Source organism: Battus philenor, unplaced genomic scaffold (genome assembly GCF_028537555.1).
Source record: "Battus philenor isolate CCGP_79_NKW_IND1 unplaced genomic scaffold, ilBatPhil1.0.hap1 SCAF_14, whole genome shotgun sequence".
Classification (NCBI taxonomy): Eukaryota; Metazoa; Arthropoda; class Insecta; order Lepidoptera; family Papilionidae; genus Battus; species Battus philenor.
The window spans coordinates 4,017,320-4,038,849 of NW_027181676.1; the positions used below are offsets into that span (position 1 = coordinate 4,017,320).

Genomic DNA, 21,530 nt, shown 5'->3' on the forward strand with positions numbered 1-21,530 from the left:
ATTTCTTGCAACAAAATTGTAATTATATTATTGTGCAGTGAATAAAAACCGCATAAAAATTCTCACGCAGAAAATAACTGAAAAACTTACAAAATATTTAATTGTTAAAATGTATAACTATCATTCTTCATCGACTAACAATATGTGAATTTCTTATCGTAACATGGGTCAAAATAGCTTTACTCGCTTGAAAATACAATACAAAAATTGCACGACTTTTGTTTTACAAGCTTATATGTCTCGGTATCCAGATATACACGGTACTACATGCTAATTTTTTATTGATAACCGTCAATATGTTTCAGTATTTGAATTTTTATATAGCGCACAAAAAATACCACAAATGTGAAAACAGTTTGTATGTAATTTATAACATTTCGATCTGTATTATTTATGCTTGGAGCTAATAACTGTCAATTATTACAGTTTGAAAATTTTATGTACACCCCAAAAGTAGCACAAATAAAAAATCTCACAAAAATGTGAACGCACAAAAACAGTAAGTGTTTCGGTTTGTTTTGTTTAGGCGTGCGTAGCGCTGTCCTCTACGAAGTCCCGAGCCTCCTCCTGCGTGACGCACTCGACGTGGGACACCTTGTTGCGGAACTTGACGCCGTAGAACTTGTGCGCGTGCTCCAGTAGCTCCGGCCGGAAGGTGGTTGTGATGAACTGCGCCGACGCGGACAGCTCGTGTATCATGTTAGCTATAGCCTTTCTGTGCTGCGCGTCCAAGGCCTGGTAAAACGCAAATACAATATTATTATAATAAGAACCGTTGGAGCAGGAAGGATCTCGAGTGGCGACATAACGGTAGCCGCGGCGTCAGTAGGTCTCCGTAACAATTTATTTTTATTTATGTTTATAATTATCTTTATTTACCAAAATTTTGAAATCTGTTCCAAATGAACTGGTGACAATAATATTTGGTATCGACAAATAGAGTCATTGTTTTAAAGATCGGATTTATATTTCAATTTTTAAATATTACTAGCTAATAATCAACTGGGGTCGACTGACTCGACTGGACATTGTTCTGCCTTATTTAACAATACGTATCTCAAAGGGAACCTTCAAACACAGTTCAATAATCATTACATTTTTAGTTTTTTTTTCTGTACGATAATTATCTGAAAATTATAAGAAAAAGAGGTAAATAAAATATGTACAGTCCTTCCAAAGATCTCAGAGGGGAACCTACGCCTTGCAGCGGGCACCAATCGGCTGACATGACTAGGGGTTTCAGGGATTGGTGACTAGATCCTTAAGTTTCCGGAGTGTAAACTAATGTGAACATATATTATGTTGCTGTTGACATGACTATTTAAATTATATTATAAATCATTTGAGAGTGATGTAAAGATCATAAGTCTACTCGCGTTAAGAACACCAGCCACGCCGCACAACTAATCAAATCCTTTTCTGTTATAAAGTTATATTCACAGGGACCAGCTGTAGTCATATTTTTGAAAGCTTGGCTGATTTAAGACTTGTGGACAGTTATGATTGCATGCACTTGCGGACAGTACAAAGCTGAGCGAGACTTAATAAAATGACCAAGTATTAACAAATGGCAGCATGATGGCGCAGTGTTAAAGTTTCCATATTGCTCTTGATTAAGGGTCATTTCCACTAGCTCAATGATTATGCAATTAATGATTGAATTCTCAAATTATTGTCGTTGATATCCAACTTAGATCAGCTTGGCTAGACTGACTTGCTTAGAGACATTAGGACTTACCTGATCTATTTCGTCGAAGAGGTAGAAGGGTGCCGGGTCGCACTTCTGTATGGCGAAGATGAGCGCCAGCGCCACGAGCGACTTCTGCCCACCGGAGAGCTGGTTCATTTCGCGCATGTCGCCATCGCCGCCCGTAAACGACACTTTAATTCCTACGCCCGTAAACTGGTCCGCGTTGGTTCTCTAAATGAAAACAAACAATTTTTGTACTAAAAGGATGCGATTTTATTAGCTGGCGAAATAAACGAATTCACTTCCGACGAATCTCTAATCAGAGGAGATTGAGCTAATCACAGCTTATTATTATATAGGTATTTCTATAGCTTACTCTACTAACACTACTAAAAGCGTTAGTGCAGGAAAGAGGTCCTTCTTGTCGTTGTTGCGTATCTCTCTCTACTGAGTACCGTAAATCTTTTTGGAAAGTTTATAGCGTAACATGTTAGAGCTACTGTAGCATCAAGCGTGATGAGCGTAGCATCAGATTTAATGAGACCAGCGCACGGGGCTGTGGACTCGCCGTTTATTAATTTATCCGACGATAAAGTTTGGTGAATAGGTAGCGGAAGGAATTTCAGCAACGTTCAGATAAATTTAAACATTCCTAACTCATTTCTTAAAATATTGTATTTGTATACCACATTTTAAGGAAAGGCTTAATAAAAAAATATCTTTATATAGAATTAACTTAGCCATGTCTCCTCTTATTGTCTAATTATTAAAATTTATTAGCGGATGATATAGAAGAAATTAAATTCTGAAACTTAGCATAAACTTAATTTACACAACGCTCGTGCAATTGGTGTCCGTTGGGGTCGAAAGGTTCTAGAGTGTTCTGAGAGAATTCTAGAGTGATGACAATAAACTAGCTTCCACTAAATGGACGACGAGAGATATAAGGTCTCGGGAAATCTCGCTGGATGTGGACAGCGTTAGACCGGTAATCCTGACGATCTTTGGGGGAGGCCTATGCCTTGCAATCGGCATTTATCGGCTTTATATTGGATACTGTGACGGAGACTAACCTCGGCTGCAGCTTCTGTGACGTCATCGGACGCCACCCGCATGATGAGGCTGCCACGCCCCTGCGGCACCAGCTTCTTGAATACATCCGTGAAATTCTTGCTCACTTGCTTGAACGTGAACTGAATCGCCTCCAGCTTGCGGTGTTCCAGTGTCTCGATCAGCTCGCGGATCTTTTCACCACTGTGGATTTAATAGTATACAACGGTATTAGGGTCATGATTAATAATTTGCTTTTGTTACTGTTTTGTATGTGTAACTGTTGCATATGATAAATGTCTTCTTATACTTTTATAATATAATGTAAACAAACTTGGTAAAAAAACTTTCTCGAATGCGAAATGTCAAGGAACATTTTCCTCGTTCTATTATAGTAATTATATTTCAAATTTCATTAAGTTCAAAAAATAAGTCTCACGTCAAAAATTAATGTAAATAATTGGCGATGCTGTATCTTCCTTAGCTTATAGATAAATATAGAACAAAGTTTCTGAGCACTGATTTATATGTCGTTATTGCCACTATTGTGCATGAAAAAATTTACAGCGTTCTATTTTCGAATTTTAAAATATTTTTAATACTATTTTTAAACTAACCAGTCTCAACTTTAAGTATAACTCAAATTTCTGTTAATACAGACTTCTATGTGCGATTGTGAAATGAAAATTAATTTCTTACATGAATTGTTTATTTATTACGTCAATGTTGTCATTATTTATATTATAAACATGTTTGTATAACTGCATGTTGTGTTAACAAGACACTGGTAGCATGGGACATTTTTGTTATTGTTTTCTTACAAACAAACGACTGACTCTCACTCTACACGCATTCAGACTTCAATACTGGACACATGGATACATAATATCTCATAAGTGATTATTTAAAACATATTTAGAGTACATGTAATGTTTTACAAGTGTTTTAAGAGGCCAGTGACGTATAATGGCTGTGTAGAGATAATGCTAATGACAGAGACGAGTTAAGCCGGGGCAGAACACTTGGTTGTCTCGAAATGGATTGTTATAAACTCATATGTTTTGTGTTTTTATTAAGTTCGCCGGGAGAAAGTCGTGTGAAATTTAAATTCGACTTCTTGAATATGATGAGAGTCATATACGACATCGCAGGAGGAATAACTAATTTGGCGCGACTTGTGAATAGTTTTAAAAGTATTTTCGGAGTCCTTGCACTAAGTGATACGAACAATAGAAATTACACCTCATTGCCTGCGCCCGAAGATACGTTTTTGAACATCACAGAACTTGCTAGAAAATATCAATATCCTATGGAAGTCCACGAGGTGACAACTGACGACGGCTACATTTTGACTTTACATAGAATACCAAAAGGAAGAAACTCTATTAGAAATGACATCGTTATATTTTTAATGCACGGAATCTTAGATTCATCAGACAGTTGGATACTTCAAGGACCAAATAAATCATTGGGATATATACTCGCTGAAACTGGTTTCGATGTTTGGATGGGCAATGCACGAGGTAACAAGCACTCACTAACCCATACAACGTTAAACACTACACAACCGGAGTTCTGGGCGTTCACTTGGGACGAAATAGGGCAACACGACTTGCCTTCGATGATAGACTATGTTCTCGAACAGACTAGAATGGAGGCTTTGTACTACGTAGGCCATTCACAAGGGACGACAAGCTTTTACGTGATGATTTCACTCAAACCGGATTATAATAAAAAGATCAAGGTGATGTTTTCTCTAGCGCCGGTCGCTTGGATGGGCCACGTCAAGAGTCCCATAGTGAAAATGTTTTCGCCTTCTAATAAAATCCTTCAATATATCAACTCAAACGCTTACTCTCATAGCACGGAATATTTGAGCACGGTGACGAATATAATTTGCAATTTTCTACCAATAAGATGTGACAATCTTCTTAATTTGATCATCGGATATGACTTCAAGCATATAAACAAGTCCATGCTGTCTATAATACTAGGACACATACCAGCGGGATCATCTACACTTCAATTCGTTCACTATGGACAGCTAGTGCAATCTGGAAGGTTCTGTCGATTCGACAGAGGAGAGGAGAACAATTTAAACGCATACGGTACAAGAACGTCTCCAGACTACGATCTCAGTAACGTATCTGTACCAATCGTACTATACTATAGTGGAAATGACTGGCTTTCAGACCCCGTTGATGTAGAAATCCTATGGTACCATTTGCGAACACAATACCATTATTATATAGAGGACTTTAACCACATGGATTACCTTTACGCAGATATAGCGAAAGATATGATATATTTATCTATCATTAAACAGATTTTTTACTTCCACACTGAAGGTGTACTTACGACCAGAGATGACAATACAGAAAATTAATGTATAAAGTTATAAAAAATTTAATTTTAAATTAAACCTAAATGGTATGTTATTTGTACACTAATAAGCAGAGATTGGGTGTATATTTATGAAAAGTTATTTAATGCTATGAAATTATGGAAGTTACAATTTTCTCTTCGTATTTGATCTTTTTTATATATATGACTAGCCGTGTGTAACTTCGTTCCATGGAATTTAACAAAAAAATGTACTTTATTCAGTATTTTTATAGTTTAAGAATTTTTATAAAACAGTAGCCTAATTTACTCCTAATTACATCAGATAGTATAAGCCGTCAAAATTGATTTCGCTATTTCAGAGAGTAGCCCGAACAAACGGAAATTAAGCCAAAAATTAAAAATAAAATTGGTTTATATACCGTATATATATATTGATATTTACATAGTAAAACGCAGTCATTTCAATATAACAAACAGACATTGCAATTTTATTTGTTTGTATAGATATTGTATAATGTAAATATTAAATGTATCACCTATAAATGAATACACAGCAGAAGCATTATTTATAAGGCAACAAATGTACTTCAAATGGTACCGGTATTTTAACTTATGTGTACTAAATAAATAAATAAAGATTTTTCTTGGACACAAAAGTAGTTTCAATAGTAAGCCGACCCTAAAACTTTAGCCACCTACCTAAATATCCCATCATGGTTTATAGTGAAATAATATTAAAGATGTTTGAAGATTTGAAAGAGATATAATTTGTTTAAATAGATTTGTGACCTATTTTTAAGACATTAGCTAAATATATTTTTTGTAACCAAATCTCACTGTGAAAGCGTGTATATATATAACATTCAGTTAGCAATTTGAATATTAGCCAGAAATCATTATTATTATGTCAGTCGATAGATGTCTACACAAAAATCGCCACTATGACCCATTTACCGCTACTCGCATCCAGCTACGTCCCGCGACATTCACTATATAGTCGGAACCTAGTGGCAGTTTCTAATTTGTCAAATGTAGTCTTTATTTCCCATAATTTGTGAGCAACTTCACCTATCTCATATTACTTTTTAATAAGTGAAAAATAATTACTTAAAATAAACTTTTATAGTGTCTAATGAATGTTTGTGTTTTGTTCTGCCAACAATGGTAAAAATAAATATAAACTCACCCAACATCGAGCTCTTCTTTCCTCTTATACAACTTCTCCTTCTGCTCGGAAAAGCTGATGAATTGATCCAAAGCCTTCTTGTTCACGTGGTTGTACTTCTTAAGGTGCTGGTTCGCTTTTTCAAGTTCTTTGAACAGCTATAACATATTTAACATTTAAACTTACAATATTATGTAGTCATTCTGTATATAGTGCGGTACATTCTCCGATTCAATGTTTTCACACCTATAACCAAACACACCATATTAAACTTTTTGATCTGAATTAATATCAACTTGCCTGTTTCAACGACATCTTCTGATACTTGGCATGCAGCTCGGGCGCATTGGACAGCGTGCCAAGCGCCGCTATCTTGTCCAGCGACTCCTGGATCTTTTCTTGCAGCAACACTTCCTTCGACGCCATCTTCTCTAATCCCTTGGCGTCTTCTTCCATTTTATCTTGAGCTTCTTTTTCCTAATAACAATATTATTTAATTGATAACTAATTAAAATTTATCAGTAATATCTCTGATAATTAAAAATACCGTGGACAGCGCGCCGCAATAATTCATTCTTATAGAGTCCACAATAAGGATTCAACTTAGCCTGCTTGCAGCAGCTTGTCTGCTGCTTGAGAAGGAGGATATTTGTCGACAAAGTAGACGGTAACAGTGACTAGATGACAGTCACCTACTTGTTGGATTAAGGCAATTGAACAAAGTTTTACAAAATAGAAAAGCCTAAAGAAGAATAGTAGCAGAGACTGCCGTGTTTGACCATTAACTTTAGTCATGAGGAATTGAACATTAGGTTATATGCCGAGATTAATGGCTACTAAACGAAATATGCAGGATTATTGATGGCTTGATCGCTACATCGGAGACCAAGGTCATAAGTGGCAAAAGGCGATCGCACTGTGGTATTATGTTACGCACAGGACGCTGCTGCACATCCTCTGCAAATTTATTTGTTAGCAATGACAATCATACATAACCCACAACCTAAGACCGGAAGTCCAAGTTCTCTACTACTGGGCTACAACTGCTTTTCCTTATTCATATTAAATTGCAATGCAATTCACCATATTACAACTTTTTAATATACCTGCATCAAGCAAAATAATATAAATGCAAGCATAAATTTTCATTGTACCTTATGTTTATTTATCTTAATTAAAGGAATGAATTCATCTCAGGAAAAAATTTAAATATTTATCAAATATTTTACCGATTACAGCAATGATTTAAGATAAATCATTTTATTACCAAAATCATATTTCTACATCACACTTTTTGAGTAATAGTTTTTCATTCTAGTGAACATGTCATCTGTTGAGATTTACAAGAACTTTTTTTTTATATTCATCATCATCATTAACATATCAGTAGGTACACGCCCACTGTAAGGCATAGACCTCCTTCCCGCGACCATAACTGTCTTAGGTTCACCTGATGGCGGCTCCCGGCTCATGGTCACGACTCGAGAACTTATAATCTCCAATGACCGTCGATTGCATTAATATAAAGAAAATATGACATCGCAGTGTACCTTATTTCGCCATTTGTCGAGTTCCAGTTTTAATGCCTTTTCGTTCTTGACGGCCGCCTGCACCTTTCTCTCCACTTCCTCCAGCTCCTTGTTGATCTGGCGGATTCTCTTCTCAGCTCCCGCGAGGTCGGCCTTACTGTTGGCCAGCCGCCTCTTTCGATCCTCCACAGATATTTCTTGCAGCGCTTGCACCAACTCGTCTTTACGTCTGTTAATGACAGAAATACATAGTAGGTCCATATGAAATATATTAATTGACTTGAAATAGGAATCACAGTTAATAAGGCTCAAATAATACTTGTATTCATATCACCCTTTATTGGATATAAGCCGCCTCTATCAATTTTCAATTTTGGTTGCAACCTACTACATATCCAGTGTCTTCCGACAACCAACAAGGTTGTCTGTCCACCTTTTGGATGTTTTGTTTAAATATGAATACCAAGATTTACCTAATATAAGCAACTGTAAAATAAGGTACAATTGAAACATTTACTTTGCTAACTCTTTTATCATTATATGCAATTTGTACAACATATGATTTGATGAACCTTAAATGGTTCTGACAAAGTTCACTATACATATATATACTTTTATGTAATAAGAGATAATTAATATCGTTTTTAAATAATTACGACATGACTCTAAATATTTTACAGAAAAATTATGAGAAAAGAATTATGGTCTTAAAATTATAGTTACAATGTTATAAATGAGCAGTGGTAACCCGGCGTACGACTAGGCCTTGCTATCATAGGTCAAAGGTTCGATTCTCGGGATCCAATCTTATATAACTCACACTGTGCATTAATTTCATAGGATTGCTACAGCTCAGAAACAAGTTTCCAGAGTATGGGCAATAGCATCTTATGCATACCATAACAAAACACTGAGATCGCCAACCCGCTTACCAAGCGTGGCGATTATGGTATATCCCTCAGGTATATTTGGGGAAAGCCTATGACTTACAGTGGGAGTCTATAGGGTGAAATGACGCTGTTATTATTAATAACGATATTAATTTATAAGTCACTATACCAAAAGTCAATTTAGTACCTCTACGCGTTGCTACGCCAAGAGTCAATTAACTGTTCATAAGAGTTGTTCCATCGATATCTATAATACCTAATTAAATTGTTGGTGAGAAGATTTTCCAGTTTGTTCTTGTTAGCCTCCAGGTTCATTCTCTGACTGAAGGCTTCTTTGTTCTCCTGAGTCAGACGACGGATGGCGTCGTTCAGCTCGTCCACCTTGCCTTGATCTGCCGTCGACAGCTGCTCCATTAACTCCTATAATAGACATACATGATTTGAAGGCATGTTCCATATCTTCTGTTTTCTTGAAACATTAAATATAATACATATTTATACAAAAATTGTTTTTAATCTTAAACATCTAAAAAAGACTTTTTTTATACAAATACATCATTTTTAACATCCTTTATTTATTATCCTTTTATTATTCTTATCCTTATCATTTCCTAATACTTTCTAGCAGATTCTAAAGGAAAAAAAATGAGTTACGGAATCTCTCAGAAACTTGACGAATTTCAAAAAATAAAATGACTATTGAAGCATTAGACATTTGACAGTTCGCTATGAACTTTGTGTGTTTGCCAATCAGCTATGAACGTCACGCGTTTAAAATTTTACGTGGCAAAATTTATATTGCAGTTTAGGAGCTGGATCATCAGTCTGTGATTATTAATTACAAAATGTATTTATTAATTTAACCTTTCATCAATAAATTGATCATTCTAAAAAATATTTTAAATGTTTATTTAAATTAATATTTTATTATTTATTTTAGAATGCGACAAATCTTTAATTATGGTAGTACAGAGTGTACCAGGACAGCTAGTTATATGACAATTAAATAATATATGTTATAAAGGTTTCTTACTTGATGCAATTCAGATTCCAGACCCTCTTTTGTAGCCTGCATAGCTTCGAGACTGGAACGACATTGCGCTAGAGACCTCTCCTTTGGCCCGCGGAACCTTTCTATCGATGACAATTCTTCCTTCATGAGACGAATGTCTGCTTTCACTTTGTCGAAGATATCCCTATAAACATAAATATATTAGGCACTAGTAATTTCATCAAAATTTAAAGAATATGAGGTATATAACATTATTTGAACATACTCACTTAGCCTTTCCCTGTTTTGTTTCAGTTCTCTGCATTTCAGACACAATGCTATTGATGCTGGTCTCCGTTTTGTTCAACTCCTGACGAAGAGTGTTCAACTCTTGTTCCAATGAGGCAATTTGTTCCATGAGTTCTGAGCGTGTTTTTTGCATCTCCAGACGGGAGCGCGATTGATTGAAATATCCACCCGTCAGTGAACCTTTTGACGATACCTATAAAGTTATAATGTATTAACTTTAGATGTAAAAAAAATTTTTCATGATCAATTACGCACAATGAAAGCAAGTTTCCTGTCTCCTTTTAAGTATATAATGTAATTGTATTAAGACACTGGTCTTCTTTAAAATACACATCAAGAAAATGTGTACTTATAAAAAAAAGATCAAAAAACAAAGCAATAATAATAATGTGTGTATGTGTTTTTCATGCAAATTATGTTACTAAAAAGGTATTGAATCTCATAGCATTGCTTACTTTTTAAGCATTTTGTCATGAAATAAAAGTATATTTGAAGAAATGTAAATTGTGTCGAACTATTTCTGCTTGAGCGAATTGAATATAGAAACAAATTAAAATTTAATCACATGTTTACGAACAATTGTGTATATTATTACTATGCACTCATATATACACATGTATTAAAAACCAATTAGTGTGAATATTTTTTTTTTAAATTATAAAGCTTGGAAATCAAATAAACTGCTATATTAAATTGTTAAAGTGTCCACAGTGACTTTGTTATTGGCTTTTTTGTAACCCCCATGGCTTTTATGTTGAAATATGCCATTATAAAGCTTTGATTCTTATTTCTACCTTATTGGGTTCTTTTGGCATTCTTCTCATGACATTAATAATAATATGAATATAATGATATTATCATTAAACTTATTAAAGTAAACAGAACAAAACTGCATAGATAATAAATAAACAGCCTATTTCTTATTACATTCCTTTGTTGATTTATTATCGGAATGATATCTGTTTGCGTGTGTGTTGTGTTTTTGTGTATGTATGCAAGTGGACCGCGGATAGTCATTCAAAACAGACCGTCAACCGTTCACTATGCCCCAAGTTCATAAGCGACGGCGTTCCATTATTAAGCACGTATTTTATACAGATTTATTATTTAACTGTGCAATTTTTTTCGTATTTTTAGCAATATTTCTTTGTACTTTGACCTAAAAGTAGTTATTGATTGAACACAACTTATTTACCTGATCACCTTCCAATGTGACGCAGTCGAGATGGAACTGCTTTCCCAGCTCGGTGGCGCACTCGAGGTTCCTACAGATCAACGTTTTACCGAAGATATATTTCATTGCTTTCGCATACTTTGGATCGTACTTCAACTTTTGTACCATGGCTATTGCATTCTGTAATGAAAACAGTTATGAATATATTCAGTAATAATGTAAGGGTTCTTACAAGGTATCAGGTATAATACAACTTGTTAGACAATCACATGATAGTATATGTCATTTACCTATAACATTATATCTATCTGTGATACAATCACAGGCGGATACATTTATCTATAATCAGATCCTTACTATTATACTTAAAATTAAAAATTACTAAATTTACAGAAATTATTTATTCTTGTATTAATGTCAGTGACCATTATATTTATATGCTTATAGTTGAGATATAATTGTTGGTGCATATTTTGGTAATTTTCACATATATATTACAGACACTGCTTCTTAAACGTAATTAAAAAACCTATGAAGAAAGTACGGGGATTATTGCTTTTATGTATATAATGTGTGCGTGTGTGTGTGTGTCTGTGTGTGCATGTGTGTAAAAAGGTTTAAATGGGTGAACCTATAGCCCATTTGTTCTCAATTTATGTGTGGTAAACTCTATCCTAGAAATTATAGATAACGTAATAAATACATTTTAAAACAAATTATGCATTTACTATATATCCCTGCAAACTTTGTACTGCTAGAATTAATCGATCCTTCATATTTTAATGGAAGTAAACTAATGTAAAACAGTTGTTAAATGTTTAAAGCGTTTTGCTGACAAATGAGCTAAGCATTTACCACATAATAGCTTTTACACATATTTACGATCACTCTGTATATCCAATATTGCCTAGCAAACTCATTTGGAAAATTTTAGTAATAGATTATTAATATACTAACATTGTCATTCGGATACACCATATCCCGCACTTGCAGACGGTTCAGTGGCATAAAGGTGACTTCACCAGGCAAGCTCTGTCTGTTCATCTCCTTCAGGATCTTAGTGCCTACGGTATCCGATTCCACAATGTGGTGAAATAATCTGTTCCCAGCAGTTACCTGTAGACAAATGTTTAAAGGAAAATCAATACCAGAACTGTACAATACAAATAACGATATTAGGCGTTTGCGTTTACACGATGGCAAAACGTCAGTCTACATCTGTCTTTTGCACGATGCGGGCGCGATCTCTTGCTTTCATATTGATTGTTCATGTTTGTGGCTTGGTGTTTCTCAGACAATAAATGGCAAAAACTTCGGAAATCACATCAAAGACAATGATTATTTTTAACGCTTGCTAATATTTACTATGTAATTTATTACTTATGCTCTTTTTTAAAACAGCAACCTACATGGTTGCTGTTTTAAAAAAGAGCATATGTTGCACAATTATTTTTTTAGGAACCCTTTGCTTTTCAATGAGAACTGCAAATACCCTGAACGGAAAGTGCAGCGGGGGTCGTATACGCCCCACGTGGCTTGGAATGTGCTAACACTTTAGGTATATATACTATATCTCAAAGATTACCTTGACTTAATATATGAGATTTTAAAAATTAAAATTACCTCTACAGCAGTGTAAATAGTTTTATCACACGTGAAATTTTCAATAACTGGTCCATAGTACTGTGTTGCAATCTTCGCCCACTCGCCTCCTCTCTCTTGGAATGTCTCTAATACCTTCCGTACACTGTCCCGACCGTTAAGAATGGGCTAAAAAATTTTAAACAATTTGTTAAAGTACATAGTAATAAATAGAAACATATAATTTGGAAATACAACATTCTTTTCAAGAGCTTGGAAAATGATTTTAACTTGTAATAAGTTAAAATAATTTTCAGTGAATCATCTTATAGATACACAGTATTTAAAATGGTTTTGTTGATGATTTATTTATAAAACCGATGAAAACATTGTTTGAAAGTAAAAAAAATACAAAGTATTAAGAAATGGGAATAGGTTAATTTTATTTCTTTGTATTCTGATGGTTGCCTTCCACGTTACCATCGATTTTTAAACTTACGTGTTGCTAGTATAGAAAATTTAAATCAATAATAAGTAAATTGTAAATCTATAAATAAACTAATTAAACAGCAAGACCGATAAGTAAAATTATATTACCTTTCCAGCCATAGAGCGAAGAGCTTGGTCTGCTTTAGCTAAATCATCCTTTAATAATGAAAGGTTTTGTGTCAGTGTTGTTTCTTTACGCCAAAGTTCACTGAAAATTACAATAGTCAAGGATTAGTGTTATTATTATACACGGTATCTGATATGACACAACAGAAACATTAGCTAGATATTCGACTAAGATCGTTGTTGTAAGGCGCTCGGACTGAACTTTTAAAGACGAAATTTACGCGTAACGAGTTTATTTATATATCTTGTATGTACCATGTGTCTATCGCTATTATATTTGTATAAGATTTTAAATGATACATGACTTAAAAATACTTGAAAATTGGCATATAAAATTATACCTAAGTTTAGAAGTATTTATTAGTGGGAGCAATTATTTTTAAATCAGAAAAAATGTGATCGAAACCGTATAAACACTTGATGCTTATGTCGGATCAATTTTGAATAGTCTGGGCCAATGAAATTTCTCACTGCATAGGAGTCATAATAACAGAGAAGAGACTTCGAAAATCAGGATGTAAACAATAATTCAACAATATATGTTAATTAAAACGTCAAAAAATAGGTGTTAAGAACATTATTTTTCTTTTGCGGCCCACATAAAGTTAACCATTGTTTATTTGGCACAAGTTATCTTTTGAGTTCGACACCCCTGGCTTAAATAGTTTTAGTAAAAGATTGCTCTCAATGGATTTTTTATTCAACAGGTTAAAGAAACAAATTGTTGTTTAATATTTACTTGCGAGCACTCTGCTCCTGGTCTTTTCTCTTCTTGCACTCATAATACTGCTTATTGTGCTCATCTATAGCGACCCGCTGCCTCTCCATCTCCTTCGTAGTCTCCTCTATTCTCTTCTGCAGCTCCGTAAGTTTGGTCGCGTCGCGGCGTAAGTCTTCTTTTAGCTTATTTTCATGATCTTTCTTGTCTTTAATTTGTTTATTTAATGACCTGAAGAGCAGTTGTAAATCCTTTACAAATAATTATATCTACATATGAAATCTACGAATGTCTTGAAGTCTAATCAATAACTAAATAAATGTGCATTTAATTATTCAGTATATAATGATTCTAGAGATTTTGAATTTCATATACTTATAGAGCTACAGAAACAGCTATAGCGCGCGTCGAGTATTTAGCGCGGCGAGACGTAGAAGAGTGTCGGCTGTTGTTTATTCTATGTCAGGTGCATATGGGATAAATAAACAGAAATGGGTGGATAGTTATCTCGTGATGTTAACACCGTAACTTGTAAATATTTTAAGAAAAGAAAGCAGACAGACAAAGCTTTTAATATAAATGTAATGCAAATATCGTCAAGATCGTGGTGAAGCCTACGAGATATTGCCAAAATATCGTAAAAAATGTCATCAAAGCACGCTCTTCATCAACTATTATAGAAATCTGGGCCTGATTGAAATTGGGCTAAAGTAACAGTAGTTATATAGTGGAGTCGTCATAAAAAACGAGTGCCTAGTGTTATAATTATAAATAGGTATTTTGAGGTTTAATTTTAACTAAAATATATCTTAAATAATTAATTAAGTGAAACATTAGGTGTGCAGATTTAATTATTTAATACTTTGAGAATTTTAGTCATTTCTGTAAATAAACCCATAAAGCTTTCATTAAAATATTGTTAACCTGAGGTCAATCGGACAATATCAATATTATATGTAGTCATGCTCTTTTCCCTAAGCCATCTCCTCACAGTGCTTGCCTAAGGCGCGGTACAGCGATTTCGGTAGCACTATAAACAAAAATTACTTTGACATATCTACTTATTATACTATGTTAAAATGGTAATTTTTTGAGATAGCCATCATTACAAAAACATACTTTAGCTCCTTTTCAATCCAACGGTCTCTGTCTTGTTTTGAAGTGAACTGAGTGCCACGGCCCTGCTTGGCATACAACTCCTGTCGCTTCTGCTGGTTCAACGCCAGCGCTCTCGTACATTCTTCCTCTCGCGCCTTCATCTCCTCATATTTCGGCTTTAGTTCTTCCAACTCTCTCTCTTTTTCTGCTATTTGTTGTCTAAGCCGCTCCAATTCAGCTTCAGCCCTTTCCTAAATACGAAAATGCTATTTATTTTCTTTCTATCACTATTTAAAATGCTGCCAGTTAGAAAAATCTCTGTCATTGTGTCAACCGATAGACACCGGCTGCAAGGCATGCGTCTCCTTCTAAAGACTACCACGAAGACTGGAGTCGCGGTGCCCGCTTTCAGCGACTTACCGCGAAACGTGACTATGCAAATCCTCGTTGCGTCTACCCTTGGTCTGCTCTTAGAAAAATAGACAAGCAAAAACCCATTGAAAGGAGAGTAAATAGGAAGATGAGTTGAATGATGCGATTACATGGGAACCAAATCGAGTTTCTATTAAATTAGGCTCTTTCGAAATCTTTTCCTGATGACATATGCAAGTCACTGATATATAAATAATATATAGAAATTAATTTTAATTTTCCAGTGTAACTTTTAATCTTACTATATGCACTAATAATGTGGCAGTGACAATTAAACATTGTTATATAAAGATTTATAGCAATATTGGACACTGAGCAGAAACGCCACTCTCTAGACATCAAGCTCGAACTTTGGAGTTGTACCTGTGACACCAGCATAATCAAAATACAGATCTCAGACTCAGAATCTCAGACTGGTCAAGTCTGGCCAATTGATTTAAATTGGTTTCATAATCTATACAAGATAGAGGCATCTGAATAGAATGACAATGACTACACTGACTATATAAACCGATTTAACGGAGCCCTATCACCTTTGAATTGGAATTCTGCACAAGTATAATGGCAGCCCGGGTTATGGTGACCTATCGAAGGTCTCCCACTCAACCACAACATGTATCTGTTTTATTAATAGCCTTCTGGTGGTACAAGCAATGCAAATACGGTTACTTTTGGATCATAATAAGTAATATATAAGTAGGCTTTATTGAACGTTATCATAGACTAATCAACACCTAGGTACATCAAGAGTTCATAGAAAGAATATATACCTTTGATTTATTATCGCCATCCACATCATCTGTCAGATCTTTGATCCCGAGTTCTAATTTAGTCTTCTCCCTTAACAACTGTTGGTGCTCTGTAGATAAAATGTCCTTTTCTTCCCGAGCCGCAGCCACGTCTTTACGCGCTTCTTTTAATTTTCTAAAATAACAAAAAACATTTTTAATATTGCACTAAAGTTTCAATAAAATTGAAAAAAAAAAACTTTATGACATGTAGCGCCTAGTCTGAACTGATAACAAACTCATTTTTACTTTTATTTGTTATATATAATTATACTCTTAGCTTTTTTTTAATAACTACCTGACTCAATAGACATTGTTTTTTTTTTGCTATGAATAATATTATAATAGTATAACAAGATAGGAACTGTTACAAGGTTTCACTAATAAAATAAAATAAAAACGATGAATGGTATTGGTAAAGTGGTTTTTAGGGATAATTGGTTTTAAGAATAATTGGTTATTGATTTAAAAGGTTTAAAGATGTGAACGTATCTCTTTTTTATATAAAATTAGGATTACATTTTAAAATTAATTATTGTTCACTACCTGTCCTGGCAGAGTTTATGCCAGAGGTTATGATCACTTTATAGTGATTGGAAATAGGTATAAAAACTATACATTTATTGCTGACCACTGAGTTATACATTCACCGCATTTAAGTGTTAATACCTATAACAAATCATCCTGTATACAGATTTCTTATAAGATTGTAAATAAACTACTGGTTTATTTGTCTATATACAGTTAAGAGTTTTTGACCTATACATTAAAAGTTTAATTACATATAAAAATTAAAAGTGTATACTAAACCTATTAGCTTCTCTAACATGGTCCTGTGCTTCACGAACCAAGTCTGCGTAATGTTGTTGTTCCTTGCCACTATTCGACCGCATTTTTTCTAACTATAGAAAGTATATTAAAAAGTATTATTTCATTGTTTAAGTTGCCTTGCTTGATACACACATGCTTTATGAAAATTCAAACTTCTTTTATTTATCAGTCGATCAGAAGTTTTTAAGTGAAAAATTTAAAATGAAACTCTTCATAAAGAAATAATAATAAAAATATTACTAGTTTTTATGAGAAAATTACTCAGAAGTATTGATGTGCCCAGACTAATTAAAAACTGTGTTATATAAACAAAATCATTTATAAGTTTTATTTACAATTAATATTTTAGGCACGGAGGTATCAATAAAAAGGACATTTTTGTATGTGTATACATAATAAACACATGTCATCAAATCATGTCAGCTGATAGACGCTCATTGCAGGGCATCCATAAGAGATCGCAGCAATGATTGGTCTTGTGCTACCAACATCCAGTGATTTCCCTTAACTTATGCCAGCGCTGCCCGTAGTTAAGACCTACTCAAAATTATAATTTACCTCTTCTAATTTTCTCTTATTCTCTCTATGTTCAGTGTCATGTATGATGAACTCCAAAACACGCCGCGCCCTGTCCCATTTCTGATATTCTTTCAACTCTTCCTTTTCTTCTTCTAGTGTTTTCAAACGTTCTTCAATTGTTTGTAAGAATTCATTAATTTTTTCCACCTAAAATTTATTTTAAATTAATAAATATTATAATTTAATGTTTTGCTAAAGCACATAATTCATTTTTTATAGACACATCATCAATGTTAACACAAACATATAAGAGAAACGTTACAATAAATCATAGAAGTGCACAACATTTTTGAATAAATCAGTGCAACAATAAGTTTTTCCTATATGTAAACATGTATCCTAATATCCATATCTCTGGCTATATATTACTTAAAGTATGTATGAAGGGTGAATGTGACTAAAGCATGCACCTTCGACACTAACATAATAAAGTGAAACTTTATAAGTTATATTTTTCATAACCATGTTAATGTTTTCTAGTAAAAGTAGACATGTCCCATACACACCTTGCCAACGGTTTCTTTGAGAATTGTAACAGATTCCTCCCTGCGTTCATCATAGACACGAGTGCCTGCCACTTCCCTAAGCAACTTAAGTCTATGTGAATCTGGAGCAATGGCCATCTGATTGATCTGTTGACAAAAATATTAAAAAAAAAAGTTATAATTGATTACACTGTCTTATTAGTGGAACTTATTAAAGAATTTTACTTACTTTTCCCTGCTTGACAATATAATATGGGTTGGAGTTTGACAACCCCGCACTTTCCAAAAGGTTGAGAACTTCTGACCGTGGTACGACTTTCTTATTAAGGAAGAATTGATCTTTCTTGGATCCAATAACTCTTCGTAAAAAGATTTCATCTTTTTCAATCTGGAAAAACAATAAAACGCTTATTTATCCCTTCAATTATTATTACAGACTTAAAAGTTCTAAAAACTTAATTTTTTATTATTTACCGCTCAATATTAGAATGCTATGTCCCAACCTATTTTTAAGATAATGGTAAAGAATTATTTACTAGACCTATGATTATTTATCTGTTAATTCAATTCTTTTTCTTTCTCAGTTTTTTTATTCCTTTAAAGGTACGTGTGATCCAATTTGATATTTTTATTTAATATTGTATTATATTTATAATGTGTATTATACTGTAACATGCATTATACCTTATTTAAGTTCATATGTAGTATACACATGTATGCATATTTATGTATGTTTGTCTATATGTATGTTTTATACTTGTATCTACCCTTTGTACATTTATTTATACTTCTACCTTTTCCATGCTAGGGTTGTCTGTAAGAGATTGCCTTGTGTGAGAAGACCGCCGATTGTATTCTTTTGTTTATTATTATGAAACTATTTAAATATATCCTAGCGTGTACAGTAAACAATATTAAATTAAAATAAAATTGAAAAACTTTGAAAGAAAAAATGATAAAGGATTTTTTAAAGCATGTTTATTTGATGATGTGATTTATCAACTACCATAAAAGCCTTTCATATATGCAATAATATGAATAATATAGACAAAATAGTTATTTGATTATTAAAATCTTGAATTACATATTTTTCTATAATACTATTATGAGACACTAATAATTCACTCGTTTCATGGCCCACACACTTTTGTAGGTGTCATAAAATCCATTCTCAGTAAATTTTAACATGCTAAATAAAATAGCCATACATATGTATATATATATATATATATAAATAAATATATAAATATATATATAAATAAATATATAAATATATATATAAATATATACATATATATATATATATGTTGTTCCTCCTTATTATCCAAGCCATTGAAATTTCATAAATTCTGTTCTTAGTCAATCTCAACATGGTAAAACGGAATATTCTTACCAAATTTTAAGTCTAGGCCTATGATGCTTAAGATATAAATGATGATCTATTATATATAGATGAATTTGGATAATTCTAGGTCATTCGAGATGTTTACAATATTTTTTTTTTACAACTCACCGGTATTCTGTTGTCAGAGTTGTCAAATATTATTTCAACAAATGCAGATATTACTCTTGGTCCAGTACCTTCATGTAACAAAGCAAGTCTCTGCTCTGGTCGGAGATGTGAAAACTCATCACTTAACACAAACTGTATTGCTGAAAATATTACCTTCATTTTATAAAAATATATTATAATTAAGATGTTGTGGCATAAACCAGCCACTCAACTTAACATTGATCCTCCCAATAGGTGGACCGTAAACATAGCCAAGATTGTGGAAAGTCACTGAATCACATTGTAGAAAGACATTGTAGCTATCTTTGAGGGAGGCCTAGGCCTTAACTAACATTGACTGATATACAATCACATTTAACACTTAATTTTACAATGATCAGTCAGATCAATCTAGGGTCACTAGAGATTAGATAATTTAATGTATATTTACCTAAAATTATAAGTGTTGGCTTATTATTGAAATTGCTATTATATTTAAAAAAAATCCCAGATTGCAAGTGTCCAAGTGCAAGAAAAACATTGTGCTTGTGCTGGTAATGATAAACTACAAATGTGTAATAAGAGTCCGAGCTATATAAAGGGAGGCTCCCTTTTGATGTAATTTATCTATTACTAAATCACTGAAGCAGAGTTTAAAGTTGCCAACAGCTAAATGCCTAACATAGATTCATTCTAAGTTACTACTCCTAGGGCTTCCTCAGGAGTCTCAGGTTCCTTGCGTAACTCTGATTGGCTGTCACTAAATACAAATTAAAAATCTTATAGTTCTTTTTCAACATTAAGATTTATCTTAATATGTCATACTTTATTAGTTCTCAAAGACCCTCTCATATGTCCTCCTTCTTTTTATAAATCTTGAAAGACTAGAACACAGTGAGAAGGGCCATGCAATGAACCCGTTTGAACATGACTGCCAGAAGCATACTACTGAGAAGATATGTCATGGGACTCAGTGTAAAAAAAAACATTAATTTTACATAATTACATTAAAAAAAAATTATGTTCTTTTTAGGTTGACGTTGCTATTATTGTAGACATACCAACGTAATTGCGTATAAGTTGTATTAGTCAAACCGACAAATAATTTGTGATGAACTATTAATTTTTAAGCGACTGATTCTTTCACCGACTATTTTATTATTAAAGAATAAAAAGGATACACGTAATAATTAATAAAACCTTTATAAAAATACTGAAGTTATGATAAATTGTGTCGTACATGTTATACGAAACAGTAATGCAAAACTATTACAAATTATGTGTAAACTTACCATGGAAGAAATTACTTTTGCCTGAGCCATTACGTCCTACGACTACATTATGACGTTTATCAAAGGGTTCCACGACTATTTGTTCGCGGTAACTCTTAAAGCCCTGGATTATTACCTGTAAACAATAACATTTATAAATGATAATCAACTGTTGACCGTCATAAATGAACTCTGATATAAATTGACGCAAAGACTTATGGACTTCAATATTAATACCTGTTTAATATGCATTTCTAATAAAAATAACTAATATAACTTAAGAAAACGAAACATTGACCGCCATTTCTTAAGTTACAGAGTAATTGAAAATATTAACAGATTATAAATTTACTAGTTAAAACGCTTTGATGGCGGGTCATACCTCGAATGCGTTCACAATTAAAGACCATAAAAGTATAGATTAAAAAATCAGAGAAGTATTAGAATTTTGTGGCTTTTCCATTTAACTTATTTTGCATTATTGTGTATTAAGTCA

At 33.3% G+C, this 21,530-nt stretch overlaps 2 protein-coding genes across 2 annotated transcripts; one reads left to right on the forward strand and one right to left on the reverse strand.

Annotated features, from left to right (window-relative positions):
- Positions 1-504: 504 nt before the first annotated feature.
- SMC3 (structural maintenance of chromosomes 3) lies at positions 505-21,368 on the reverse strand. The gene is made up of 23 exons (XM_068761355.1): positions 21,272-21,368; positions 21,056-21,170; positions 19,785-19,924; positions 18,501-18,659; positions 18,293-18,418; positions 17,766-17,933; positions 17,187-17,278; positions 16,359-16,512; positions 15,178-15,407; positions 14,080-14,289; positions 13,323-13,422; positions 12,768-12,914; positions 12,102-12,260; positions 11,166-11,324; positions 9,952-10,163; positions 9,704-9,866; positions 8,927-9,090; positions 7,802-8,009; positions 6,552-6,728; positions 6,273-6,409; positions 2,764-2,944; positions 1,739-1,921; positions 505-735 (listed from the first exon to the last, which is right to left on the reverse strand). Exons 1-23 carry the CDS (start codon positions 21,284-21,286, stop codon positions 523-525), a joined length of 3,612 nt encoding a protein of 1,203 aa, XP_068617456.1. The 5' UTR covers positions 21,287-21,368; the 3' UTR covers positions 505-522.
- On the forward strand, positions 3,864-5,126 carry LOC137918477 (lipase member J-like). Its single transcript, XM_068761297.1, has one exon. It carries the CDS (start codon positions 3,864-3,866, stop codon positions 5,124-5,126), a length of 1,263 nt encoding a protein of 420 aa, XP_068617398.1.
- Positions 21,369-21,530: the final 162 nt, after the last annotated feature.